Here is a 25,358-nt window from a genome sequence, read left to right as displayed (position 1 = left end):
ATTTGGAATAGCGTTGTGTAAATACTTTTGTTTGGGAAACAGGTTTGGAAACTCTGATGTCCGAGTTTTCCACGTGTCCTTAAACGCACCGCGCACCATGCATTCGTGGATTTTTGAGAGTGCGGAAAAACACTCTCAAAAATCCGTGTGTGCGCGGAAGGTGATTCGTGTGTGTTAGACGATCCACGCATGCGTAGGTAACAATGTGTACATACTTTCTAAAGAACTGCACACAAAAAAATCGATTTTAAGCATTTGTAAAATGTGTTTTATGTGCAGTTTGTACAGCATGCATTTGTGAACAGCATGACACACACACACACAAATGGCTTTATACGTGCAGATTGCGCAGCACGCATTTGTGATCCTCATGACACACACACACAAATCGCTTGTTACAGACAAAACGTTAAACACGCATTTGTAACATTTTTGATAGTATTTTATCTCCATAGAAACGCGCCTCCCAGTGCAGCGGTGTGGCTCACTGGGGGTGTTTAATGGCTGGTGGACAACAGTGGAGGTCTACGGCACACACATGACAGTGCCGTCTTGGTGCTGCTGGTCTCTGGACGGGGTTGGTGGGCAATCACACAGACATACGGAACCACTGGCTGCGTCCTTTAATGATTCCTCAGCAGTGGAAACTGGGAAAATGCCCTGAAACCAACTTGAGCTGCTTACATCAACTGGAAACTGTGTTTCAGTTAAAAGAAGACCTCACTGGACAGGAAGTGGATGATGAAGGCCACGAGGAGGAGGAGGAGGAGCCACACACTGTTCAGACACCCACACCTGAGCAGCAGCACAACACGTATGGAACACAACAGCACATAAACAGACATCTATGACAAACACACACCAACCTCTCTGTTTGTGTTGCAGAGGACTGTGTGATGGTGAGGCCGAGGACGAACCATACACAGAGCTGCGTACCGTGAAGCAGCAGCTGGCTCTGATCAGGAAGAGATGTATACACTGCAACATTCACTGTAACACACACACACCCTGTCCTGAGCCGTACACACTGAATCTGAACCGACAGCAGAAGATCAGACTGCAGCAGCAAGTCCAGCAGGTATCTACTTTATTAATACTATGCACAGAGGTGTACACGCACGGTATACACTGATCAGCCATAACATTACGTATGACCACCTACCTAAAACTATACACAGGAGTCGGTGTGGCAGTCGATTGCAGCTCGTGTCACTGTGCATCTTCTGTAAATCTGTTTTCCATATTTACACTGTCAGGAAGTGGAAAAACTAGTGTAAAAGGAGTGAAACCTGTGGTCGTGAGGACAAGTTAGAGGTAATTTGTTAGACCCATTCAGCAGCCTCCCCACTCCAGGTGTGCTATCACCACTCCAGCCTCTGAATGTGTCTCTTCATAGAGACCAAAGTAGAGTATTTCTCATCTTCACCAATTTGAATAAAGACAAACAAAATGGAATCTTTTAGAAAAGATGAATGAAATTTAACAGTTTAATATACAGTAGGTCAAGACCTCATCCTCAGTGAGCCTTGGGTGTCTATGACTGTGTTGCCAGTTCACTGTCTGTACTTCCTTAGACCACTGCAGACCGGGAACAGCCAACACCTCCAGTCTGGGAGACGCTCTGACCCAGTCATCAGCCTTTACAGTCTGACCCTTGTCAAAGTCACTCAGATCCTTACGATGCCTGTTTTTTCAGCTTTGAGGACTGAATGTTCAGCTGCTGCCTAATGTACCCCCCACACTGACAGGTGCCATTGTTAGCAAATTAACACTAGTGGACTTGGAAAATGACTGCCCCTCACTGTTGTGGAGGTGCTACACCATTCAGCAGTGGAAGTCAACAGTGCAGCATAACTCGGTGTGTGCTGCGCTGCTGTAACCTGCAGATACAGCCTGTGTTGTTGTAAAACCACCCGTCTCTGTCTCTGTCTGTCTCTCTCAGCACGTCCAGCTGTTGACTCAGGTTCACCTGTTGACTTCACCTGTGGCCAGACTTCACAGTGAGGCTGAGACCACCAGACAGTTCCTGGTAACACACATACCATGTAACTCATATAAAAAAGGTGTGTTTTTGTGTCCTGTGTTACCTTGATGACCTCTCTTTGTAGTTTGAGTTGGACGTGTTGGCTCAGAGAGCCGAGCTGCTCGTGTCTTCAGCCCGTCCTGGTTTCTGCAGCCTTTTCAGAGCCTCCAACCTGCTGGGGGCATTACAGCTACTGGAGGAGCTGCGACAGTCCCCCATCAGCTACCAGCCACAGCACCACTCACCTGATGCCAGAGGACGCAGTGAGTTCACCTGCAGCTATAAATCATGGGAGGTTTCATTGTGAATTGATAAAACTAATGTGAAACTAATGGTAGGGGGAACACTGCACACAGAATGTTTGGAGATGTGAAATAATTTTAAAGTGACATGAACGAAGTGCTAGACTTTGAGGTTCTGGATTCCAACATGTTTGTGAATATGTGACTTGTAAACTTGCAGGTTCCGGGTTCGGGCCCCTCCCGGGGCCTTTCTGTGTGGAGTTTGCATGTTCTCCCCGTGCTTGCGTGGGTTCTCTCCGAGTACTCCGGCTTCCTCCCACAGTCCAAAGGCATGCACCTTAGGTTGATTGGTGTCTCTAAATTGCTCATAGGAGTTTGTGTGCGTGTGTGTGGTTGTTTGTTTATGTGTTAGCCCTGCGATGGATTGGCGACCTGTCCAGGGTGTACCCCGCCTTTGCCCGATTGCCGGCCGAGATTGACTCCCCCCCGCAACCACGTTCAGGGACTAAGCGGTAGAAAATGAATGAATGAATAAACTTGTCTCTTGTCTGTGTATTTCCAGTGCGTTGTTACCCCATCATGCCAGCTGAACTGGCCTGGATCTTCGCCACTCGTCCAGTCTTCCTCTACCCAGGGCTGCTGCCCTGTGCCAGTCTTGACCCGGCTCTCTACTGCCCCCGCAGGACGGCCGCATTCACTGCAGCTGAGGACTGGTAAACAGCAACTCCAACACCTGCTTTAAATGTTTGCTATTTCTTACTGTTACAGTATGTATTCCTGGGTGTTTTCAGCCTCCTGGTACTTGGCCTCAGGAACATGGAGGGGTCATGTGACCCAACCAAGCTGGTGTCTCAATTCCTGTTGAGGAAGACTCTGGTCCAAGTCCGGCGGAGAATCCTGCAGTGCTGCAGACCTGGTTTTCCCGACAATATTGTCAAGGTACCACGTATAGAGCTGGTTGCAGTTGAGGGTGTGGATTTCTGCTGGACTCATCTGACTGTGTCTGTCTTCTGCAGGCCTTCAGGTATCAGCAGGTTGTGTGGCCGATGCCGGTGGCCTGCAGCCCTGTTGACCCGGCTGAGCGACGCCCCCCAGTGGAGAGAGAGGAGCGTGTCATGCCTCTGTGGCTTGTGGTAGGTGACAAGGAGGTATCACTAACTCAAATGGTCCAGGTACAGAGGATCACTTTCTGGATCCAGCCTGAACAAGAAGTCAGGGACAGAAACATTTATCAGTGCCACACCCGTGAAAGTGAACACACGTGTTGTATGTTAACACATTTGTGCAGTTGAAGGGGCTTTTCCCAAACTCAGCAGCTTAGAAGACTGGAAACTTTGGTGTCTGCACTAGAATTGGAGCAGTTTGTTTTTACGCTATCTATCTGACCTGTAATAATGAAGTGTTATCTAGCATTTCTCATTACACTGTATATTAGTCTCTTGTTTATTTTATGTGCTCTTTCTGTTATTCTCTTTAGTTTACATTTATATTCTTAAACTTATTTTTAATTGCTGTCTATTTATCTTGTATGTGAGTTAGTATTCAGAAGTTTCAGAAATTTCCCCACTGATCAATAAAGTACCTACAGTCATGTGAAAAAATTCGGACACCCTTTGAAAGCATGTGTATTTTGTAACATGTTTTAATATATGGTTATTTAATCTCAATTTTAACAATACAGAGAGATTAAAGTTATACAATTAAACAAGTAAAACTGAAGAAAAGTCATTTCAAGATCTTCTGTAAATGTAATTCTACAAAAATGTCTATTCCAACTGAGGAAAAAGATAGCACACCCTAGCCCCTAATAGCTAGTGTTACCTCCTTTGGCTGAAATAACTGCAGTGAGACGGTTCTTGTAGCCATCTACCAGTCTCTGACATCAGTCTGAGGGAATTTTACCCCACTCCTCAATGCAGAATTGTTTCAGCTGTGAGATGTTTGAGGGGTTTCTTGCATGTACAGCCCTTTTCAAGTCACCCCACAGCATCTCAATGGGATTCAGGTCTGGACTTTGACTCGGCCATTCCAGGACTCTCCATTTCTTCTTTTTCAGCCAGTCTTTGGTTGATTTACTAGTATGTTTTGGGTCATTGTCATGTTGCATGGTCCAGTTCAGCAAGTTCACACCAAGAGCAGACCGCAAGATGCTAAAAGAGGTCTCCAAAAACCCTAAAATGTCATCTCGAGACCTACAGCAGGCTCTGGCTACTGTTGATGTAGAAGTGCATGCCTCTACAATCAGAAAGAGACTGCACAAGTTTAACTTGCATGGGAGGCGTGCAAGGAGGAAACCTTTGCTCTCTAAGAGAAACATCAAGGCCAGACTGACATTTGCCAGAGAGAATGTTGACAAAGACCAGGACTTCTGGAATAATGTTCTTTGGACAGATGAGTCCAAAATTGAATTATTTGGACACCAGAGCAGAGGACATGTTTGGCGTAAACCAAACACAGCATTCCAGGAAAAGAACCTCATACCAACTGTGAAGCATGGAGGTGGAAGTGTCATGGTTTGGGGCTGCTTTGCTGCAGCAGGACCTGGTCAGCTCACCATCACAGAATCCACCATGAATTCTACTGTGTATCAGAAGGTGCTTGAAGAACATGTGAGACCATCGGTTAGAAAATTAAAGCTGACAGTAAATCAACCGAAGACTGGCTGGAAAAGAAGAAATGGAGAGTCCTGGAATGGCCGAGTCAAAGTCCAGACCTGAATCCCATTGAGATGCTGTGGGGTGACTTGAAAAGGGCTGTACATGCAAGAAACCCCTCAAACATCTCACAGCTGAAACAATTCTGCATTGAGGAGTGGGATAAAATTCCCTCAGACCGATGTCAGAGACTATTAGATGGCTACAAGAACCGTCTCACTGCAGTTATTTCAGCCAAAGGAGGTAACACTAGCTATTAGGGGCTAGGGTGTGCTAACTTTTTCCTCAGTTGGAATAGGCATTTTTGTAGAATTACATTTACAGAAGATCTTGAAAAGACTTTTCTTCAGTTTTACTTGTTTAGTTGTATTACTTTAATCTCTCTGTATTGTTAAAATTGAGATTAAATAACCATATATTAAAACATGTTACAAAATACACATGCTTTCAAAGGGTGTCCTAATTTTTTCACATGACTGTACCTAGTATTATTCTACTCCTTACATACCTGTTGTTTCTTGTGCTGCTGTAATCTAACCCATATCCATCCATGACGAGGTTTGTGCAAATCATTCAGTAGCTCAGAGTGAGGCCCCACAGACACGTGCTGATCACAGTGGATGGATGAACAGGGATCAGTGGGTGGGACTCTGCCTGCACTGTGTGTCGGCACGCCGTTTGCAACCGGGATGTAGTGCAAATATATCCAGCAGAAGGACTGCAACTTGGTTTGTTCTCTAACCGCATCTATTTTTCAACCCCCCACAGAGGAGCCTTCCTGTCATCTACCCAACTATCAAAGACTACAACAGCCCACCTGGCACCACCTCACAGGCCCCACCCCCCTGCAAGTTGGGTCGACCCCGTCAGAGTCACCTGACCTTCCTTCGCTCCGCCTCCAACACCTACAGCTACCCCCCAGGGACAAGATACCCGCTCCGCCTCCCCAAAAACCTTGATTTCAGACGCATCGGCTTTGTTCAGCTGCAGCAGCCCCTCTCCTCTGATTCCCCTGACTCCTCCCTATTACCTGATGGACAGACAGACCCTTCCTCCTCACCACTTCACAAACCCTGCTCCCCCCGAGATATCAGCATCACCACCTCCACTGTCTCCATGGCAACCACAGAGCAAATTAGACGCCACTATCAGACTCTCGCTGCTCTGAGGAGGAGGAAGAGGAGTGAGGAAGACAGACTGACCATGCCTTCTCTGGTTGAGGTGGGTAATAATGTCATCAGAATGAATGAAGAAGAGGAGGTGCAAAAGGAGGAAGATGAAGAAGAGCAGGGAGAGGAGAGCAAGGTCCTCTTGGCTCTGTCTGAATCATCATCCAGTGCTGCAGGAAGTGTCACCCATGATGACCTGGCCAACTCTGAGGAGGCAGAGTCAGGGCATGAACAGGAAGTGACACTGACTCCATCGAGCGCATCAGCAGCAGCAAAAGGAGATGACGATGACGGAGGGACGTCTTCAGATGAATCCAGAGTGTCACTACTCCAGCCGCAGGTCTGTCTCTCCACACATTTTACCATTTTCATATCAGTCACAGTGAAGTTGAGAAAGTTAATCTGCATCTATTGTAATCATCAGTTAATGTTTCAGTCATTTTAAAGGACGATGACTCAAATGTGACAATGTGCTGATTTTCTAGTTACTGAGTAACTTGTGGTGTGTAGACTGAGCGATGAACTGAGGAAGTCATCTGCAGCTTAAAAGTAACAGTTGTAGCACTAGAATAACAGCAAATGTGTCTGTGTGTTCAGCAGAAGCTGTTTTCAGAAGGTACTGAGGATGATGAAGATGAGCAGTGGTCTGAGGATGTGGCATTTGCTCAGGATTACCTGCACAGAGTAAGACATGAAATCACAGAGAGAGAGAAAGAAACGGGTGTCTTCAGGAGGGAGGATGCCTGCTTTTCGTATCTATACTTATTTATTTTTTAACAAATACAACTGGTGGTTTTTCTCCAATATATCCGTCACTCCGCACAGTTACCGCCCAGGTCACTTGCAGATCAGTTTCAGTAGTCAGCATCTTTGTAAATGTCTTTGTCAGCTGCCTGATTTACCCGCATTCATTTAGAGAAAGGTTCTAAAATAAAACTCCGAACATAAAACTGTGAGACGCAGAAGAAAAACAGCAGCAACAGAATGAAGCACAGGCTGTGCAGAGCACCAGCGCTGTTCAGTACTCGCAGCCATAAATAACACGACACAGATGACGAACTGTTTGGTGTCACAGCGATTGGCCATGTCCACAGCCACACTGCTAAGACAGTGATTTGGCTAATAAACAGACTAACCTGCTGTCAGCTGTCCAGTCAGAGTCCATGTGACTTATGTCTAGATTGGAGTTCCTGGAGGATCCTGATCTTCTGTAGACCAGAGTTCGCCTGAAACAGAAGGGAACTGCATCGGTTTTCTTTGGTCTGCACTAAATGACCTGGTCCGAAATGCAGGTGTGAAGCACACAGACCAGTCGGTCAGAGTGGCAGCAGTGTCGCACATTTTGTGATTAACATTAAAACATATGAAATGGTTTTACCTGAAGCACCTGAGCAGTAACACAACCTGCTGCTTTCTGATTGTGCAGAGAGACACAATGTTAGTTGTTTGAACTTCTTGTTTTCTGAGCAGGTGTGTGAAGCGGTGCAGGTGTCTCCTGGCCTCTCTGAGCAGCTGCTGCAGTTGCTGGATCAATTTTCAGCCGCGGGGCACCTAGGGCCCTCGGGGGGGCCCGAGCTTCTCTATGCCGGACTGAGCAGCATGCTGCAGCCCTGGCCTCAGCTGCTCCGAGACTTTGCCGCCTTCCTGAACCAAGGACAGGCCCGTCGCTGTGGACTGGTGAGTGACATCACTCTGAAGTCACTATGTTGTCATTCAGGTACAAATTGAACCTGTTCACTCTTCTTCTGTGGTGTTTCTCTACAGCTGTTGGAGCAGCAGTTGTTTGAACGCAGCCGGCGGTTTCTACGGCGATTGTGGCAGAGACTGGGAGAAAGCTCCTCCCTCTACCAACAGGTGGTGTCAGTGCTACAACGAAGTTCCACCCCCCCACCTGAGGACATGGACAAGGTAGATGATGACCTTTGACCTCATCAGAAATCAGCTAATCACCAGTTTAAACTACAGATGAACAGAAGTGTTATTAATTAATTGCATCTTTTAAGTATCAAATCAATTAGAAGAGGATGAGTGTGAAGAAGAAGAGCAGCAGCGCCGCCCAGGGGCTGTCATGTTCATCTCACACCTCAAGTTCTGATTTATGTCTGGATTAAAACCAGTTTTTCTGATCAGCCTCATCTTTCCTCTCAGATCTTGACTCTTCTCAAACCCCACCCTGACCTGCAGGAGGAATTCTGGGAATTTTTCCAGCAGCTTCACTCCCGCTCATCAGAATCAAGCTCATATAGCACAGAGATAGATTCTTTTTTCCAGAATACTCCTGAGAGGAACAGGAAGAGAATTGACCAAGAGAGAGAGACAGGAGAAGAAGACGAGGATCGACCAGTTTGTGCTAAAAATGTCTTGATGACATCGACTGGAGAAAAAGTCGTCATCTGGACCCGGTCAGAACCAAATAAATCAAAAAGATACAGATGATCAGTTTACTGAAAGTTTGATTTTCAGTTCCAGAAACAGATCACTTGATCTCACTCAGTTACCGTGGCAACTTAGTGCGTGAATCTAACCTGCTCACTGGCAGCATTTCTTCAAAAAACCTTGACTGTCCCTCTGTCTCCTCTCCCCCTGCAGAGTCTGTCCGATAGTAGCCTGACAGTTTGTTACATGAAACGTGGCTTTACTATCGTTTTAATGATCTGCACTCTGTGCAGAGGCAGTGAGCTGTCAAATTTACACAGCATGGGTTCATCCTCAGCTCTGGATATGAAGACAGCTGTTAGGCTGCCAGTCAGTTTCTGTGCACTGACACATCGACCGTACGTTACTGGGATCGGTGTAGGCCTCAGTGTGCCAAGCTTTGCACATATAAGACACTGACCAATGAATAATCACTTCTGGTGTTGTTATTGGTGGCACTTGGATCATTTATTGAGCCTTTTGGAGATTTTGTCAATATTTGCTGTGAGGAGGATTGTAGTGCAGCTTACAGTTAAACTTAAGACAGTTTAAAAGTCAGTTTCTGAATGCAGACTATATATGGCCTTAAACTGGTTTAGCAGCATTTCAGTTACTCTGATTACATTTTTATGTAGTTTTTAAATGCTGTTAAACATGATTTTTTTTTTTTAATCTGTAATGATCCATCTAAAAATGGACTCATTTTAACCTCAACTTCATGGTGCCGTGGTGAATCAACGTTAGAGCTCCATTGATAATGGCTTTTTGTAGCCCCCACTCTCGAGCTGAACTCTGAGTGAATCACCTGAGAGTTAATGGAACTAACTCTGATCAGCTGTTTTGGAACTGAAAATGCAAGGGCTTCCCTTCTCAGGATTGGTCAACTCAGAGCTCAGGGTTAACTTCAGAGTTTGTTGAACTTTCTGGAATAGACAAATATTGTACAACAATACAAACAGTAAATAAAACCCATGAATAACATCATTCCTGTTTCAGGGAGGCAGACCGTGCCATCCTGACAGCCTGTCAACAGAAAGGAGCCAGTTGGAAAACATTCCGACAGGTGTCTGCCCAACTGGGAAACAAGACCACCCAACAGGTGAGACGGCAGAGTTTCAGGGTCCAGGTGCTAAGAAGTGGAAACGGCAAAATTCAGTTTTATTTATGCTTTATTAATGCGTCTTTAAATGTTACAAAGTAGATTAAAAGATTACTCCTCTGTTTTCTCCAGGTGAGTCTTCGTTTCCAGGACCTGATGAGTCTTTTCCACTCAAAAAAGTCTCAAAAACCCAGTTCCTGTTTCTCAGAAGGCCAGCCAATCAGTAGACCAGAACCAGCCCCGGACTGAAGGCCGGCCCAATCACAGAGATGTCTGTAAACAACCATGGCCTGGACTTCAGAGCAGAGACTTTGATCCAGATCAGCTGCTTTGGGCTCAAACCTGCATGGTTCAGGCTCCATTAAATCTCCTGAAATGGACGAGACTCTATAAGAGTTTCAGACTGTTCTGGGTTCAGGAGCCTTGCTCTAGAATCTGTACTCTTGATTCTAGATTTTTTTGTTCAGAATGAAAGATGGATTGTTCAGTTATTGACCTTGTGGTTTATACCCAGAAGGATCAGAGTTCTTCAGCAGTTGGTTTCTTCTTTTGGAGCTTTGAGCTCACTCTGTGAAGACCAGTCAGAGTGCACCCTGATTTTCATATATATTTTTAAGCATTATTTAATGTTTTGCATGAGCGCTGACCTCATCAAGACTCCTCCCACAATGGGCATCAGTGACTGCACCAAGAGGAAGGAAACACCTCACCCAGCTTTGTATTGAGTTTTATCATTTGTATATGTGAATTTATGTGGGCTGATATTTCCTAATATTAAATAAATAATTAAGTACAACTTAATGGTTTTTGATTCATTTTGGACAACTCAGCATATTCTGCTCCTTCATTTTATTATTGTTTTTATTTTTGTATTTGAATTATGTTCCTATATTCCATTAGTTTTCCCTTGATGCACTGAAATGATCCCAATCCCATGATTCCCAGTGGCTTTACGTAAGTGTTAGTGGAGGATGTACCAAGGTGCTATGAAGGTTTTGATGAAAATGTTTGGTTATTCATATAGAATATGAATAAATGAAGGGCGACTGCTCTAATAAAATATTTTTTACATTTCCAAACACTTGGTATTGAGTTTTATCATTTGTATATGTGAATATATGTCGCTTGATATTTCCTAAAATTAAATAAATAATTAAATACAACTTAATGGTTTTTGATTCATTTTGGACTTCAAAATGATTATACTTGTCTTCATTTGTGAATTTTGAAACCGCATTTAAAAAAATAAGATATATAACATGTATTCTGCAATACACAATGAACTCTAATAACATAAAATGTTCTAATCAGCTAACATCACTAGATTATTTACTTTGTAACTGATGTTTAAAATATTTCTCAAACATTTAAACAGATTTCATCCATATGTAGTTTAACAAAATAGGTTTTACATGTGATGTAACATTGTGATACAAGTGTAATCCAGTCTAAAATGACAGAGACTAAATACTATATAGATGTATTTATTTTAATTAGTACAAAACAAACATTCAGAAAAATGTAGAAAACTCTGTAGCCTTTTTAACGGCAGGTTTTTTTGACTGGGTTCTCAGTTCAGTGAAATAAAATACTGACCTTTAACCCGAAAATACCATTAATAAACTGCCAGGTATTTGCTGCATACCCAGGAATTTATTTGGGTGGTGGACGTTTTGTGATTGAGAAGTCATTTGTCCAATGAGACTATTACATCACCTCTAACCGCTGTGGACCAATCAGAGAGCACGTTCCTTAATTTTCTGTTTAGGTCTTGTCTTTCATCTAATAGCTGGAGAGAGCACGCATTAGTGAAGTCAGCCTCGGTTAGCCAGATAGATACCGGAAGCTGAAAAAAACTTAGAAAAAATTAACTGGACTAGATTTCTAGGTCGAAGACGTTTCATCAGGAGGCTTCATCAGTTCTTCATCATTTATCCCCCTCGGTGGTGTTTCAGTCCTTTGAAGGCACCACCGAGGGGGATAAATATCTCCGGCTCAACACCAGTCAGTCAGAACTGATGAAGCCTCTTGGATGAGAGGTGAAACGTATTCGACCTAGAAATCTAGTCCAGTTGATTTTTGTCTAAGTTTATTTCAGCTTACTATGACCTGAATGACTGAGTATCTGCACAGACATAGATACCGGAAGTATCAAAATAAGAAAACTGCGTGCTTAATGGGGGGTAGGGGGTAGTAGGGCCGCGGTAGCCCCTGGAGGATGGTAGAGGGCCTGTATATCCGCCACAACTATAAATCGAAAACATTAACAAATTAATTAAATAAATGAATTCTATATAATTAAATTGCATAAAAAATGCCCCACTCGCCCCACTTCGGTATCTTATTCCTTCCTTCGAGTTTTTCGAGCCTCATCTTCTAATAGCCTATCCATTTCGTTTGTGTCACTGTATAGTCTGTTGAAGATAAGGATTTTATTTTGGAAGTTATGACCGGAAACATTGGTGCTTTCGTCTACCCTAACCCTCCGGTTAACGAGAGGGTCTCCTCGGTCTGTAACGTCTCTGTTGAATTTTTTTAATTTTTACATCTAAAAATCATTTGTCATTTCCCTCCATCATGGTGGCCTCTGTCCGCCTCCTGTCCACCGTCACTTTGGCGCTGTTTTCATGTTTTCTCGACGTGGTGTCCTCGCGTAGAGACGTGCTCGAGCTCGGGGACGCGGACTTTGACTACCTGGCAACGGAGCACGAGACTATGCTGGTGAAATTCTACGCTCCATGGTAACGGAGGAATGTTAGCATCAGAGCCCTTAGCATTAGCACGGTTAACTCAGGAAACAGATAACGGAGTGACGTTACCGATTATTGAATGTTTTTTTGTAGAAAAAGTAATAACTGCTGTGTGTTAACCTCTCCTCCTCCATCCTTCCATCATTTCTCCAACCTTCCCTCTGTCCATCCTTCCTTTCCCGTCCCTTCTGTCCTTTGCTCTCTTATTATTTGTATATACATTTTTTTTAATTCCTTCTTTTTCCTCGTCTTAACACTTCTTTCCCCTTTCCTCTCTTTCCCCTGCTCTCTTTTCTCATCTTCCTCTCAGGTGTGGTCACTGTAAGAAATTAGCTCCAGAGTTTGAGAAAGCAGCGACTAAACTGAAGGGAATAGTGCAGTTAGCAAAGGTAATATAACCATCAGTATTAATATTAGCATTGTTAAGCAGTCAGCTGAAGGAAAAGTGTATAACACAGTTCACTTCCAGAGAAGCAAACATCAGTTAAATGAGTCTGTAAATCAGATTAAAGACATGATCAAATTACGTTTCATTAACATTTTTAATCTAATTATTCAACATATTATTATAAGATCACTTTGATAAATCATGACCTTGTTTAAAGTTGAATTGTATTATGAGTCACCTGTCACTCTCTCCTCATCTCTCTCTCTCTCCTCACCTGTGTCTTCTCATGTCTCTCCTCACCTGTCTCTCTTCACTCGTTTGTCATCACCTGTCTCTCTCCTCACCTGTGTGTCATCATCTGTCTTTTTCCTCATCTCTCTCTCCTCACCTGTGTCTCCTCATCTGTGTCACTTCACTCGTCTGTCGTCACCTGTCTCTCTCCTCACCTGTGTGTGTCATCATCTGTCTCTCTCCTCACCTGTCTTAGGTGGACTGTACCGCTCACTCAGAGACCTGTGGCCGTTTCAGTGTCTCAGGTTACCCAACTTTGAAGATCTTCAGAAACGGACAAGACTCCGCCCCCTATGGTGGACCTCGCACTGCAGGTAAAAAAAATTAAAAACACACAAATGAAATAAACACACACAAAGAGTTTGACTATCAATCTGTGTGCTCAGACGGGATCTATCAGTACATGAAGAAGCAGACCGGTCCAGACTCAGTTCACCTGAAGACTGAGGAAGACCTCCAGACCTTCATCAACCACTATGATGCCAGTATCGTAGGTAGGACGCACAGATGTTACTGTTTACATGTGTCATCATGTGACTGGGCATGCTACGCTATGCTACATGATGATAAACTACATGATTTCACTGTACTGCTACGATGTGCTGTTCGGTGTTATGTGTTGTTTTGTCACAGTACGTTGTTATGTTAGGTGCCTGTATGTGATGTCACATTATGTTACATGGGGCTTCTTTGTTCTACTACATAGTTACATTATGTGCTGTTACACGGTGGCATGTTATTTTACTTTATGATGCTCTACTTTACATGATGTTACTCTATGTCTCCGGTTATTTTGTGTTGCAGGACATTGTTAGGCTGTCCTGTGATATGACACAACCTTCTGTTCATGTTACGTCTCTTTACCGTATGTAAGCTGTTGTCACTGTGACCTTGACTGAACCCAGGTGTGTTTGTGTCTCAGGTGTGTTTTCCAGTGCCGACAGCTCTCGCCTGGCAGAGTTTCTGAAAGCTGCAGGTCTGTTGAGAGAGCAGTTCAGGTTTGCTCATGCCACTGACCTGAAGCTGGGAGAGGAGTACGGACTGGACTCTGAGTGAGTTCAAACTGAGCCGTGATGTGAATTTGATGGTGGAGATTTCTTAGAAATGACTTTGCAGCCTAGGCTTAACTTTACTGTCCTCGAGAACACACATTCTTTAAAATAAAGCATAAAAGTACATGAAAAACCTGAATAAATGCTTATCTACACGAGAACAGAGCAGTGTCTCACATGTGGTAAAATGTATAGTGTATACTTTGCATCACAAACTACTGTGAAAAACTTGTCTGTATCTGCTATCCACTTTACCTCTATCCAGAGAAAAACAAAAGCCAGTGATTGGCAGTTTGAAGATTATCCTGATGCATGTGTTGTTTGTGTGTGCTTTCAGGGGTGCATTGTTGTTCAGACCACCCCGAATGGCCAATAAGTTCGAGGACAGTGTCGTTGTCTTCACAGATTACCTGACCATCGGGTCTCTCAGACGCTTCATCAGAGACCACATGTGAGTTTTCTCCTTCCACAGCATGATACAGGAACTGCAGCTGAACCTCTGCCTGTCTGTCCACCTGTCCATCTCACTGTCTGTCTACCTGTTTGTCCATAGTTATGGTCTCTGTCCTCACATGACTCTGGAGAACAGAGATCGTCTGAGAGTTTGGGACTTGCTGACTGCATACTACGACCTGGACTATCATCACAACACTCGGGGGTCCAACTACTGGAGGAACAGGTAAACATGTGCAGGTCTTATACATGCAGGGACCTGTACCATGAAGTGAGACCGGCGGCTTACCCAGCTAACTTTGGGCTCAGCTCGGGCTTTCTGGTACCGTGAAGCTGGTTCACTACAGTAACTGATGCTGCAGCTATCTGCTCCAGAGTAACCCCTCATTTCCACCGAATGTGGCTGCATTGTTTTCAGTCTGCGACCCATTTTTGATCCATCCTTTATGTGGTTTCATCACTCACCGGGTCCGTCTGCGAAGCAGCTTGTTGTGGTGCTGATTTTTCATGTAGGACATTGTTCTGGTTTTTTTTAGCTTCTGCAGTAAGTAGGCTTTGTAGATAAATGGTTTCTCTTTTGCCTGTCAACTGTATTCATTGTTCTTATTTCCTACTTTTTTGTAGGTGGGTAGGTAGGTAGGTAGGTAGGACTTTATTGATCCCACAATGGGGAAATTCCTGTGTTCCAGCAGCAATAGAGAGCAGCAACAAAACACCATAAGAACAAGAACCACACACAAATCTTGAGAAACAAATTCCAAAATACCTAAAACCAGACAGTATATAAAATATTTGAGAGACAGTCAAGAACAAGAATGATCCTCCCACAATTAATCCCTGAGAACAAATCAAAAATACCTAAGAACAAGACAAGATATAGCATTCAAGAGAGATCAAGAAATCAAGGACAAGAATATTACTCCCATAATTAATCCCGCAATGGGGAAAATTCCTTTATTTCAGTGATGAGGACCTCTGAAAAACTACCCAAAAATACCTAAAACAAGACAATATAAAGTATTCGAGAGAAATCAAGAACAAGATTTTACATATGTGCATATTTACAATGCATTTTACCCCCAGGATTTGAGTATTGAGTTGACTATGATTTGTATAACACAAAGCAAACATGGAAAACTTCAGAAAGCATGGGGGAAAAAAACACAAAAGAGGACAGAGCTGCTGGAACTCACTGCACTCCGTTCGGTGTCGGGAGTAAGTTGTGTGTAGCCTACACACAAAGATGACAGTTAACAGTTAAATATAATTTAATGGTTACAGTTAAGTTGTTATGAAACATGGATTAAAGATTTGTGGCTATGTTTCCATTGTTAACAGTGCATTCATTCTCATGGACTAATCATTTCATAGCCTATCTATGTTTCACATAGATATCTTTCGGGAAAAGCACTGATTGATGGGTCAAACTTTTTCAGAAGTGTCCCAAATGCAGCATCCCTCAAAAATAGACGTGATGCATCTCTTTAGCAAAGTGGACCAGAGAACCACATGTGGGACGGATCGGAAATCTAATGCAGCCGGACTCAGTGGAACTTAGGGGTAACTTCAAAGGATTGGATCAAAACCTGTCGACAGCCCGAACACTGACCAATCTCAAATGTGCATACGCACAGGTGAGAGTTTACGTACAGGTGCACACACTCTCAGGTCAAGTTTGTTTTTATAAATCCCAGCTTTTCTGTGGGAAGTGGTGTACTCATGTTTGAAGCCCCATTTTGTACATATGCCACATTTAGAAATGAGGCCCCAGGACAGGTCTTGGTTCTCAAGCTCATATTCTTTCTTTTTGAAAACATTATTGTGTATATTGTTGTAATTGTGAGGAAAATCACCCTAACATAATGCACCTAATGCCCTTTGTTTAAACCTATGATTAGGGACACTGGTATGAATCCAATCGAGAACTTTTACCTCCTTCTCCACATTACAATTTTTAGCCGTTGTATGCCAGACTTCATGATCAAGCGTATCCAGGTAATATATATTCAAGTATACATGTCAGCTGGGATTGGATCCAGCCACCCTATTTGGGAATAAGCAGTATAGATAATGCAGGGATGGTACACACAGGTACACATAGTACTGCATGAACTAGTACAAACATGCAGTTAACCTCCCTGTTACCTGAAGACAGGTGTATTCAAGCCCTGCCTGCTGTATTCTGTTTCCAGGGTGATGAAGGTGGCATCTAAATATGCTGGGCGGGGTCTGATGTTTTCAGTAGCGAATAAGAAGGACTTCCTGTCCGAGCTGGAGGACGACTTTGGTTTGGGGGCTTCAGATGGAGGGGAGCTGCCATTCGTCACAGTCCGGACCAAACTGGGTCACAAGTACATCATGAGAGAGGAGTTCACGTATGTAACCGTGCCGAACCAAGAACCAATTCAAAATAATGCACCTGAGGAGACACGAGTTGATGTGACGGGGCCACGCTGGGCACAGTCAGAATCAGGCTGAAGCAGGCTAACGGTGGTCATGTTTAAAACATACTCACCTGTGTGACCTCACACATGTTCAGCCAATCAGGTTGCAATGAACACACCTGAACATGGTGTACTAGCCAGTCTACTGAAGCTGATGTGTTTGTTGCAGGAGGGACGGCCAGTCCCTGGAGAGGTTTTTAGATGATTACTTCGCAGGTCGACTCAAACGTTACATTAAGTCTGAACCTGTACCTGAGAGGAACACTGCTGCTGTCAAGGTGAGATGGGCTCAGAGAAACCTTGTTTGTCTGCCTTCATTCAACAGAGTACAGTAGAAACCACAATGAATATGACATGTATCAACTGTTCTGGTCTGGACTCATACCACTGTGGTCACACAGTCGGCATCTTTGGAACTGATCCACTGGTACACTGACCCTTGTGTGACCTCTGACCTCTCTGCAGGTGGTTGTTGCTGAGTCCTTTGATGACATTGTTAATGATCCAGGTAAAGATGTTTTGATCCAGTTTTACTCCCCGTCCTGTCCACACTGCAAGAAACTGGAGCCTGTCTACAGAGAGCTGGCTGACACGGTACACACATTTCACCAGGCTCTAAGACCACATTTCCCATGAGCCCTTACACCTCTAGACCATGGCAGACTCCGCAGAACGCCACCTGCTGATGTTGCGCTTTCATTGTTTTACATTTTCAGAATAAATATATTTTTGTGTAATAAGCCATAAGGAAAATAAATGTTCCTGATTAGTGATAGAAATCAAAACTACATGTATGAAATAGATTTTATGCAGTTTTCCAATATCTGGTCAGTTATTAAAGTGTCAGAGTGAAGAAGAAGCAGAACTTCTTCTTCACTCTGACACTGCAACTGGTCAGGTTTGACTTTCATCCTAACACCTGTGCTCATGTAAATGTACCACAATGTCTTTTTAGGGCCAGGTATCACTGCGTTTTGTGCTTTTGTGTTCCAATAAGTGAAGCAGTTTGTCTCTGTGCTATGGTGGACTGGTCCAGACTGGCCCTGATTCAGATCTCTAAACTTTATCTGTCTCTCAGCTGAGTTCTGATCCGAGCATTGTCATCACCAAGATGAACGCTGTCGATAATGACATCCCGCTGGGCTACGACGTCCAAGGGTGAGAACTCAGTTTCTATATGTGCACACTCGTGTTAACCATCACAGAGTCGGGCCGTTGTCTCATCTCTCTGTCTCTGTCTTCAGGTATCCAACCATTTATTTTGCTCCAGTGGGTAAAAAGGACGAGCCCATAAGATATGAGGTAATGCACAAATTCCCAGTTATTTGATGTCTGACCATCATGTGATGTTACATGACATCTCTCTTCTCTCAGGGAGTCAGAGAACTCAAAGACTTCCTGAAGTTCCTGAATCGTGAGGCGAGTCACAGTCTGGTGTTCAGTGGGTCGAAAGATGAACTCTGACACACCTTCATCCACCAATCAGGTTTGACTACAGGGCACACCAGCTGGTCTCCATGACAACAGACACAGGGAGAAAACAGGACAGGAGTCTGGATCTTGCTGACAGACCGGGACTTGAACCAGATACGGGAAGTGTATATCATGATATCATACATGTCATCACCAGCCTGCTGTCAAGTGACCATCAGCTGATTCATAAATATATTTTATTTAATTTTATTTGTTGTAATTTATTTTGGAAACATTCAATGTTTTGGTTTTTGATTTCTGGCAAAGGAAGTGAATCAGTGATAAAGAACATCAGAAAATAAAAAATCAGTACAATACAAAATACTACTACTACTACTAATAATAATAATATAAAATCGCCATGTAATTTACTAATAATAGATGACAGGATAAAATAAATCATTCTCTTTGCAGTCTTTAATGTTGCTACTAAAGTGTCCATTAAAATAAATGAATGCACAAATTAAATGTATACAGCTTTTTAAAGCATCTAATGTCCATCAAGGTCAGTTTCCTGAAGACTCGGTCTCATCATTCTGCTTTATGGGAGTGTGCGAAAGGTTTAAAGTGTCAGTGCTCCTGTTGGCTTCACATTAAAATAAGAGGAACTGACTGATCATCATTTAATCTGCTGATCATGTTCTGTGTTGGTTTGTTTTTAAAATGGCAGAAAACAGTGAAAATCATGTTTCTCAGGGTCCAAAGTGACCCCTTCAAATGTCTCAACCACATTCATTCACTTGTGAGAGTAACATAATCTGACAGCAGAGGGCAGATGCAGGTTCACCTTCACTAAAAATTCAAATAAGTTCTCATTTATCAAAACTGTGTGAGAGCTCACTGCTGTGTGAATAACTTCATTGGGGATTAAAACTCAAAACAAGTCAAGGATGAAGAGGATCGCTTCATTATTTAAATGACCTGTGAAGAAAAACAGCAGCAATATGTGAAGTTGCCCAAATGATTATTTTAATGTCCATTCTGAGGCTTCAGCTTTCACTGAAAGTAAAAGACAAAATGTCTTTTTTACTGTGTAATCCCATTTCAAAATAAAAGTCAGAGAAGATACTTCCTGTCCTGTCATTACACATGAAGTTTCTATAACTATGAAGCTCATGCACCGTTTTTTTTTAATATTTTTATTTTATAAACAAAAACAATGCAACTTGTTTACTGATCATCATCTGTGGACTTTATATTTTGTGTTTTCAGATGACTTTTTGTTATTTATTTATCTGAATGTTGCAGAGCCTCTGTACATTTTGTGACCTTTATTCAGAGTTTGGTAGAATGTACTTTGAGCCTTATTATTGTCAGGAGAAAGTGTTTTAATAAATTTTAATAAATCTGACTGATCTCTAAAAATGTCTTTTTTATGGCTTAACCTGACAAAGCACCTGCTCTGTAGAAAATAAAACCAGCTGTGTGGTTCTGAGTTTTGATAGTGAAGGCTGATAATATTTAAAGATATTTTGTCACATTTACAAATAAGAAACAAACTGCTGAAATAAAAATCACTGACCAGCCACATATAGTAATGACAACACAAATATAAACACAGCCGCTGAAAAAACTCACAAATTTAATTATGGACACGGAAGTGAAATAATAAAAGGTCAGACTTCTGAACCCCAGCCCTCTGAAGTTCTTCCTTCATGTTCTGTCTTTCCAGTTCTAATTGTTGACACGCCATAATAACGTGTTACTGATGCCTCTACCTGACAATGTTCACATAATCCAGTTGAGCGTTTACCTGTTTTCTGTATTAAATAAAGTCCTATGTGTTTGGACCATAAAAGACAGGCAGTTTCCACTTCTCTAGCTTCATTGACTCTATTGGTGAAACAACCTGTCTATCATATTAATATTCTCAGCTAATTGGTCAGACTGGTGCAAGTTTTCCAGCCTCTACGGGTTGAGCCCCTCCTTCTCCTCGTGCCTCCCAGAACCTTCGACGCTGGTGCTGTCCGGTATAAGATATCAAAATGTTCGGCCAGCAGGTTTTAGTGCTCAGTAAGTATCTTTAAAATATATACAACGAAGCTTTAAACTATTTAAGTTGACATGGAGGCCGACTGATGCTTTTAACGTCTACACAAAGCGGGTACCGGTTGCTAACCAGCGGTGGAGCATGCGGTTCCATCGCCTGTCTGTGAACTAAGCAGGCTAACAGTTAGCATCAGACAACAAGCTAACGGCCAAACCCAGTCTGTGCTAGCGTTGTAAGCATCGTTAGCTTGCACAGCGTCGAGCATGTCGAGATGCTAGGCTAAGCTAGTTTATCACTCAGGATGAAAATATTGAAGTTGGCTCGCTAGCAGACTAACACAGCATCAGTCTGTGTTTAATACTAATAATTTGGCCTTAATGTTTAATAAATAACGCCTATAGGAGAGCTGGATGTGCTCAGAGTAAGATTAATTTAACCTGCTGATTTAAATAAGTCTCCGTCATTATTTTAGCTGCTAACATTAGCTAGCACTTATACTGTTGTACAAGTGAAGGTAAATGATGATCATCATCATCATCATTAAGGTAAATGATGTGATGTACTGTTGAAGCAGCCACGCCCTCAATGACCCAGCTTTTATTAAACAGCATTTGTCATTTTTCAGATAATCAGAATAAATCTGCTAGGATTTGTTTTTCAGTTACTCTGTCCACTTTGGGACAAATTCTCTGTACTGTAGGATGTTTCTGATGCGCCCCATCTACCAACGCCGGAATTTCCTGTTATTTCTCGCTGTTCACAAATTAAAACATGAATATGTTAGAAGCTTGTCAGATTCCCATGGAGATTTAAAGACATCACTGATGAGACATGTAATGAAGCAATACTGTAGCTATCAGGGGCGTTGCTAGACATCAAATTCTATTGGGGCACAGTCCCCTTTTACTCAAATCACTTTTTATGGATGTCTGCTGCATTAATGAAATGAGCTGTACATTGTGCTATATGAATGCCCCTTGCATAGCCCACTGTTCCACTGCTGCAACTGAAACAACTACTGGTAAAGGTAAAAATGTAAAGATAATATTTATGAAAATATTTATTTCAATATACCTTGAAGAACATGCTTAACATGTTTTATAGCATAAAACTCTGGCCCTATATTGCACATTCGTTTGCATTCTACTCCACAATAATAATTTGATTGTTAGGCAGCCCCAGTGTGATTTGTTAAATTTTAACTTTCACAAGTTAATCTGTCAACTAATTAATTTAAAAAATACAATCTAATTAGTTTTTGTAACTCATAAGGCCACATAACATACCGATGCTCCACTTACTGGTCACACACCTGTTTCTAGGCACAGATGAGGTTCCTCCACACTGTCCCTCCCTGCATCAGGTTTACCTGTTTGTTAAATGTGCATAAAACAAACATCATTTGGTCTGTGTGACAAGAGAATCAAATGTTATATTCATTAAATTTGCATAAAACAAACATCATTTGGATGGTGTGACAAGAGAATCAAATATTATATTCATTAAATGCAGAATGAGTAGTCCGAAGTTAACATAAACTGCTACGGGTGATGTATTATGCAACATACCTAGCATTCCTTTTATTTCACTGATAAATAGCGTTTTAAGAGTAGTCCAGCTGATCACATGCATTGATAGGCAGAGCTCTACTTTACTTCTTGTTCAACGTTGGTGCCTTGTTACACCTAACTAAACTAATGTTAGCTTGTTTACCAACTACAGCCAGGTCTTCCCTCTCTCACCATCATCTCTCCAAACTTCTTCCCTGTCAAAATGAAATCATCAGTATTATTCAGGCACTTAATTTAGTCCCTGCCACATACCACGGTACATTACAGTTCCTTTCTTTTGTACAAGCCAGATGCCCTGTGTGTGCTGCAGTGCACCAGCTACGATGTGAACAACATGCATACATGCGCACCAGGATGTACAAAATCTGACCACTGTGCCTCAGCTAGTATTATCTTTGACATTCTGGATTCGAACAACAAATCAGTTCTTTCAATCTAAATGAATTTATTGAAGAAATATAGGAGCCTGTTAAAACTCAAATGTGTGATTTTGCTGGGGCACAACAGATCAACACTGAGGCACGTGCCCCAGTAAAAGAGATCTGTGGTGGCTATAAATCTCATATTTATAAGTCTCCTGCAGCTCTGTTTAAAAAAAAAACACTATGTGGTGAATATGTAGTGGTGTGTAGTGATGTTAATTTCTTGTCTCTTTGCAGATCAAAATGTGAAGAGAGAGTCGGGACGTAAAGTCCAAACGGGAAATATCAATGCTGCAAAGGTCAGTTTGTGCTGTGCAGAACCTGAGCTGAAGAATAACAGCGTTTGTATGAAGGTCACGATATGCTAACCCCTGGACATAGGAATAAAGCTTAACCTCTCACACTAAGAAAGCCACTTTCGGCTTTTCCCGTTTAGGGGTCGCCACAGTGAATTGTCACACTGACGACTCACATGTTGACATTTGGCACGTGTTTTATGCCGGATGCCCTTCCTGACCCAATCCTGACTCGAACCCGGGCCGCAGCAGTGAGAGTGCTGCGCCTTAACCACTAGCCTACCAAAGCTTAACCTCTCACACTAAGGTGGCATATTTTGAAGCGTGTTAAATCTCCAAACGCTGGTTGAGATATTCACTCAGTAATTGACTACCATGAACCTGCGAACAGAGTTCCCTGCAGACCTCCCTCTTTCATGTTATTAATTCAGGATAAGACCTCAAAACCTCCCAAATAACAACAACCTGCAGTTATAGGCAGCTACCTTCTTATACCCTCAGATGTTACTGTATTGAGAAATTTTAATAAACCAGTATACTTTGAGGAAGTGTTACATTTTGTCTGAAATAACCAATAAAAGCCGTGACACTGGCCACTTAAGACCATATTTGTTTTGCACAGTATTTAGTTGGCATAAGATGTGATTAAGGATAGGAAATTCAAATGGCAGCTTGTATTATGTAATAAGTGAACAGCTGGATATTTTGTATAAAATATTTTCTGATATAACTGTCATTTTAATCATTTTAGCTGTTCAATGTTGGTCTACTGTCAACCCTATGAATTGTGTAATCAAACACTCACTGTGAATTGTGTAACATCAAACACTCAATGTTTGTGTGTTTATATGTGTGGCTTTAACCATTACAACTTATAACAGCTGTTCTCAGCTGGATCAAGGTGGGGTGGATTATGGCTTTCTGTTGAAAATCTTTATTTCAGGGTGAATCGGCTTTAGGCAAGAATTCATTGTAATCCCTCTTTTATGCAAAAATTCATTATAAATCCTCTTTCAGGCAAAAAAAACGTAAATCCTTGCTTTAATCCTGAGGCATTGACACAGACCAGTCGTCCCGCAGTTTGCAGTTAATACCTTATTTGGCGTGCAAAGTCGTGTTCTTCAGAACTATTGCATATCTTTTAGTGTCAAAGCTCAAGTCCACTGCCCCTGAACTAGTCTCCACCCCACTGTGATTCAGCTTCAGCTTTCTCAGAAAACTAAATCATCCTTATATTTAATAAAAATGCAGGAAAGTCACATCTGATTTAAATACCAAAGATCCCATCATTGCTTTTAACTGAACAATCAGAATTACACACTGATTTTACACAAAACTATTGATGCCTTAAACTTAAAGCATGGATCTGTATATTTTGAATACAATACTTGACTAAACATGGATTGTCATTGATTAAACAGTAATTATCAACGAAATCTTTACTTTTAGGCTTGAAACCATCATTTTTATGAACTCAGTGCCTGTTCTTCTCTTCTCTCTGTCCCACACTCATACACACTCCTTGTACTTCCTCCTTTGTATGGATGTGTATTTTACTTCCCTTTTTTCCATGATTCAGCATTTTCACTCTTTATGATTTAGGTTCTGAATGTACTTTAGACTTCTAAAGGTACCTTTTTCAATACAATCCTTTCTCATTTTATTCTTACACATTCAATAATGATTATTTCAAACAAAACGCACAAATCATCTTTCTAAATATTTTAACTTTCTGCGTTATGGATTCTGCCATAGCATTTTCATAATAATTTTCTTTCTCCCAGCTCCTCTTGACGTTTCCTGTAAACATTCTTGCAGTTCTTGTGGGAATTCTAACTGAAAAGAGACAATTTGTTCAGTAGTCTCCTGCAGCTTTTCTTGTAAGATTATTTCTGATGCCAGATCATCAGAGGCTAGTTTGCTGTTATGGCTTGTGTTTTTTGGTTCTCCCCGGGACCCATATTTACAGCTTTGCTGACACACTAAAGAGTAGAAAAAAAATATCTGTTTTCAGACTGTCATCGAGTCTTTGCTTTTTCCTTGTAAATCTAGGTTTATTTAATTTCTTCAAGTCTCCTAAAATTATTCAAAGGTAACTTTTTTTGGTTGAACTGCAGTAGATCTTTCAACAGCACTGAAGCCGGTTTAATTAAAATACAAACTTAAATAACACAGATACACAGTGAATTACCGTATTTTCCGCACTATAAGGCGCACCTAAAAGCCTTAAATTTTCTCAAAAATCGGCCGTGCGCCTAATAATCCGGTGCGCCTTATGTGTGCACTGAGTTCCAAAATCTGTAAAAATGTTGTTCATGTTCATGAATTCAAAATCAACGAATCTATGGTTCGGAAGTGGAGGAAGCAAGAAAATGAACTGCGCCAAGTTAAAAAGAGGAAACAGAGTTTCCGCAGGAACAAAGCTTGGTGGCCACCTTTAGAAGACGAACTTGAACGATGGATTATTGAACAAAGAACAGCCGGGAGAAGCGTCTCTACAGTCACCATTCGACTGAAGGCAAAAATGATAGCACAAGACATGAAGATCGAAGACTTTCAAGGAGGTCCGTCTTGGTGCTTTCGTTTTATGAAAAGGTGTCATCTCTCCATCCGCGCAAGGACTACC

At 42.1% G+C, this 25,358-nt stretch overlaps 3 protein-coding genes across 9 annotated transcripts in view; all 3 read left to right on the top strand.

Moving 5' to 3' along the window:
• gon4la (gon-4 like a) overlaps nt 1–10,722 on the top strand; it is a 24,048-nt gene extending 13,326 nt beyond the window's left edge. For 4 of the 5 annotated variants that reach the window (XM_020621438.1, XM_020621439.1, XM_020621437.1 and 1 more), the window contains 14 exons: nt 708–814; nt 886–1,078; nt 1,943–2,029; nt 2,109–2,286; nt 2,828–2,978; nt 3,057–3,204; nt 3,282–3,398; nt 5,688–6,428; nt 6,686–6,772; nt 7,559–7,765; nt 7,853–7,996; nt 8,237–8,490; nt 9,500–9,602; nt 9,735–10,722. In XM_020621438.1, the coding sequence (XP_020477094.1) occupies nt 708–814; nt 886–1,078; nt 1,943–2,029; nt 2,109–2,286; nt 2,828–2,978; nt 3,057–3,204; nt 3,282–3,398; nt 5,688–6,428; nt 6,686–6,772; nt 7,559–7,765; nt 7,853–7,996; nt 8,237–8,490; nt 9,500–9,602; nt 9,735–9,851 (2,634 nt within the window). In that variant the 3' untranslated portion in view covers nt 9,852–10,722. The remainder of the gene's footprint in view (nt 1–707; nt 815–885; nt 1,079–1,942; nt 2,030–2,108; nt 2,287–2,827; nt 2,979–3,056; nt 3,205–3,281; nt 3,399–5,687; nt 6,429–6,685; nt 6,773–7,558; nt 7,766–7,852; nt 7,997–8,236; nt 8,491–9,499; nt 9,603–9,734) is intronic. The other variant, XM_020621440.1, reaches the window with a different exon arrangement.
• Nucleotides 10,723–11,945: 1,223 nt separating this feature from the next.
• On the top strand, nt 11,946–19,785 carry LOC109972541 (protein disulfide-isomerase A3-like). 3 transcript variants are annotated; one of them, XM_020621480.1, is made up of 13 exons: nt 11,946–12,343; nt 12,663–12,741; nt 13,228–13,345; nt 13,418–13,525; nt 13,954–14,083; nt 14,421–14,534; nt 14,637–14,762; nt 16,729–16,911; nt 17,150–17,258; nt 17,446–17,574; nt 18,059–18,138; nt 18,225–18,282; nt 18,355–19,785. In XM_020621480.1, exons 1-13 carry the CDS (start codon nt 12,180–12,182, stop codon nt 18,442–18,444), a joined length of 1,488 nt encoding a protein of 495 aa, XP_020477136.1. In that variant the 5' UTR covers nt 11,946–12,179; the 3' UTR covers nt 18,445–19,785. The 3 variants fall into 3 exon arrangements, with proteins under 3 accessions (XP_020477136.1, XP_020477138.1, XP_020477137.1); XM_020621481.1 differs by having other exon boundaries at nt 12,313–12,356; XM_020621482.1 differs by lacking the exon at nt 12,663–12,741 and having other exon boundaries at nt 12,257–12,343.
• Nucleotides 19,786–20,333: 548 nt separating this feature from the next.
• The window catches only part of cct3 (chaperonin containing TCP1, subunit 3 (gamma)), a 14,010-nt gene continuing 8,985 nt past the window's right edge, over nt 20,334–25,358 (top strand). Inside the window, exons 1-2 of the mRNA XM_020621473.1 lie at nt 20,334–20,466; nt 22,674–22,735. Of these exons, the coding sequence (XP_020477129.1) occupies nt 20,439–20,466; nt 22,674–22,735 (90 nt within the window). The 5' untranslated portion in view covers nt 20,334–20,438. The remainder of the gene's footprint in view (nt 20,467–22,673; nt 22,736–25,358) is intronic.

Source organism: Monopterus albus, unplaced genomic scaffold (genome assembly GCF_001952655.1).
Source record: "Monopterus albus unplaced genomic scaffold, M_albus_1.0 scaffold260.1, whole genome shotgun sequence".
Taxonomy (NCBI): Eukaryota; Metazoa; Chordata; class Actinopteri; order Synbranchiformes; family Synbranchidae; genus Monopterus; species Monopterus albus.
The sequence above is the reverse complement of the archived record's forward strand: the minus strand, read 5'-3'. Positions and strand labels throughout refer to the sequence as shown.

Excerpts from the sequence above, each read along its gene's own strand:
- LOC109972541 (XM_020621480.1), top strand. The coding sequence starts at position 12,180 with ATGGTGGCCTCTGTCCGCCTCCTGTCCACCGTCACTTTGGCGCTGTTT. Across the intron at positions 14,084-14,420 it reads GAGTACGGACTGGACTCTGA|GGGTGCATTGTTGTTCAGAC; the intron begins GTGAGTTCAAAC and ends GTGTGCTTTCAG. Across the intron at positions 18,283-18,354 it reads ACGAGCCCATAAGATATGAG|GGAGTCAGAGAACTCAAAGA; the intron begins GTAATGCACAAA and ends CTCTTCTCTCAG.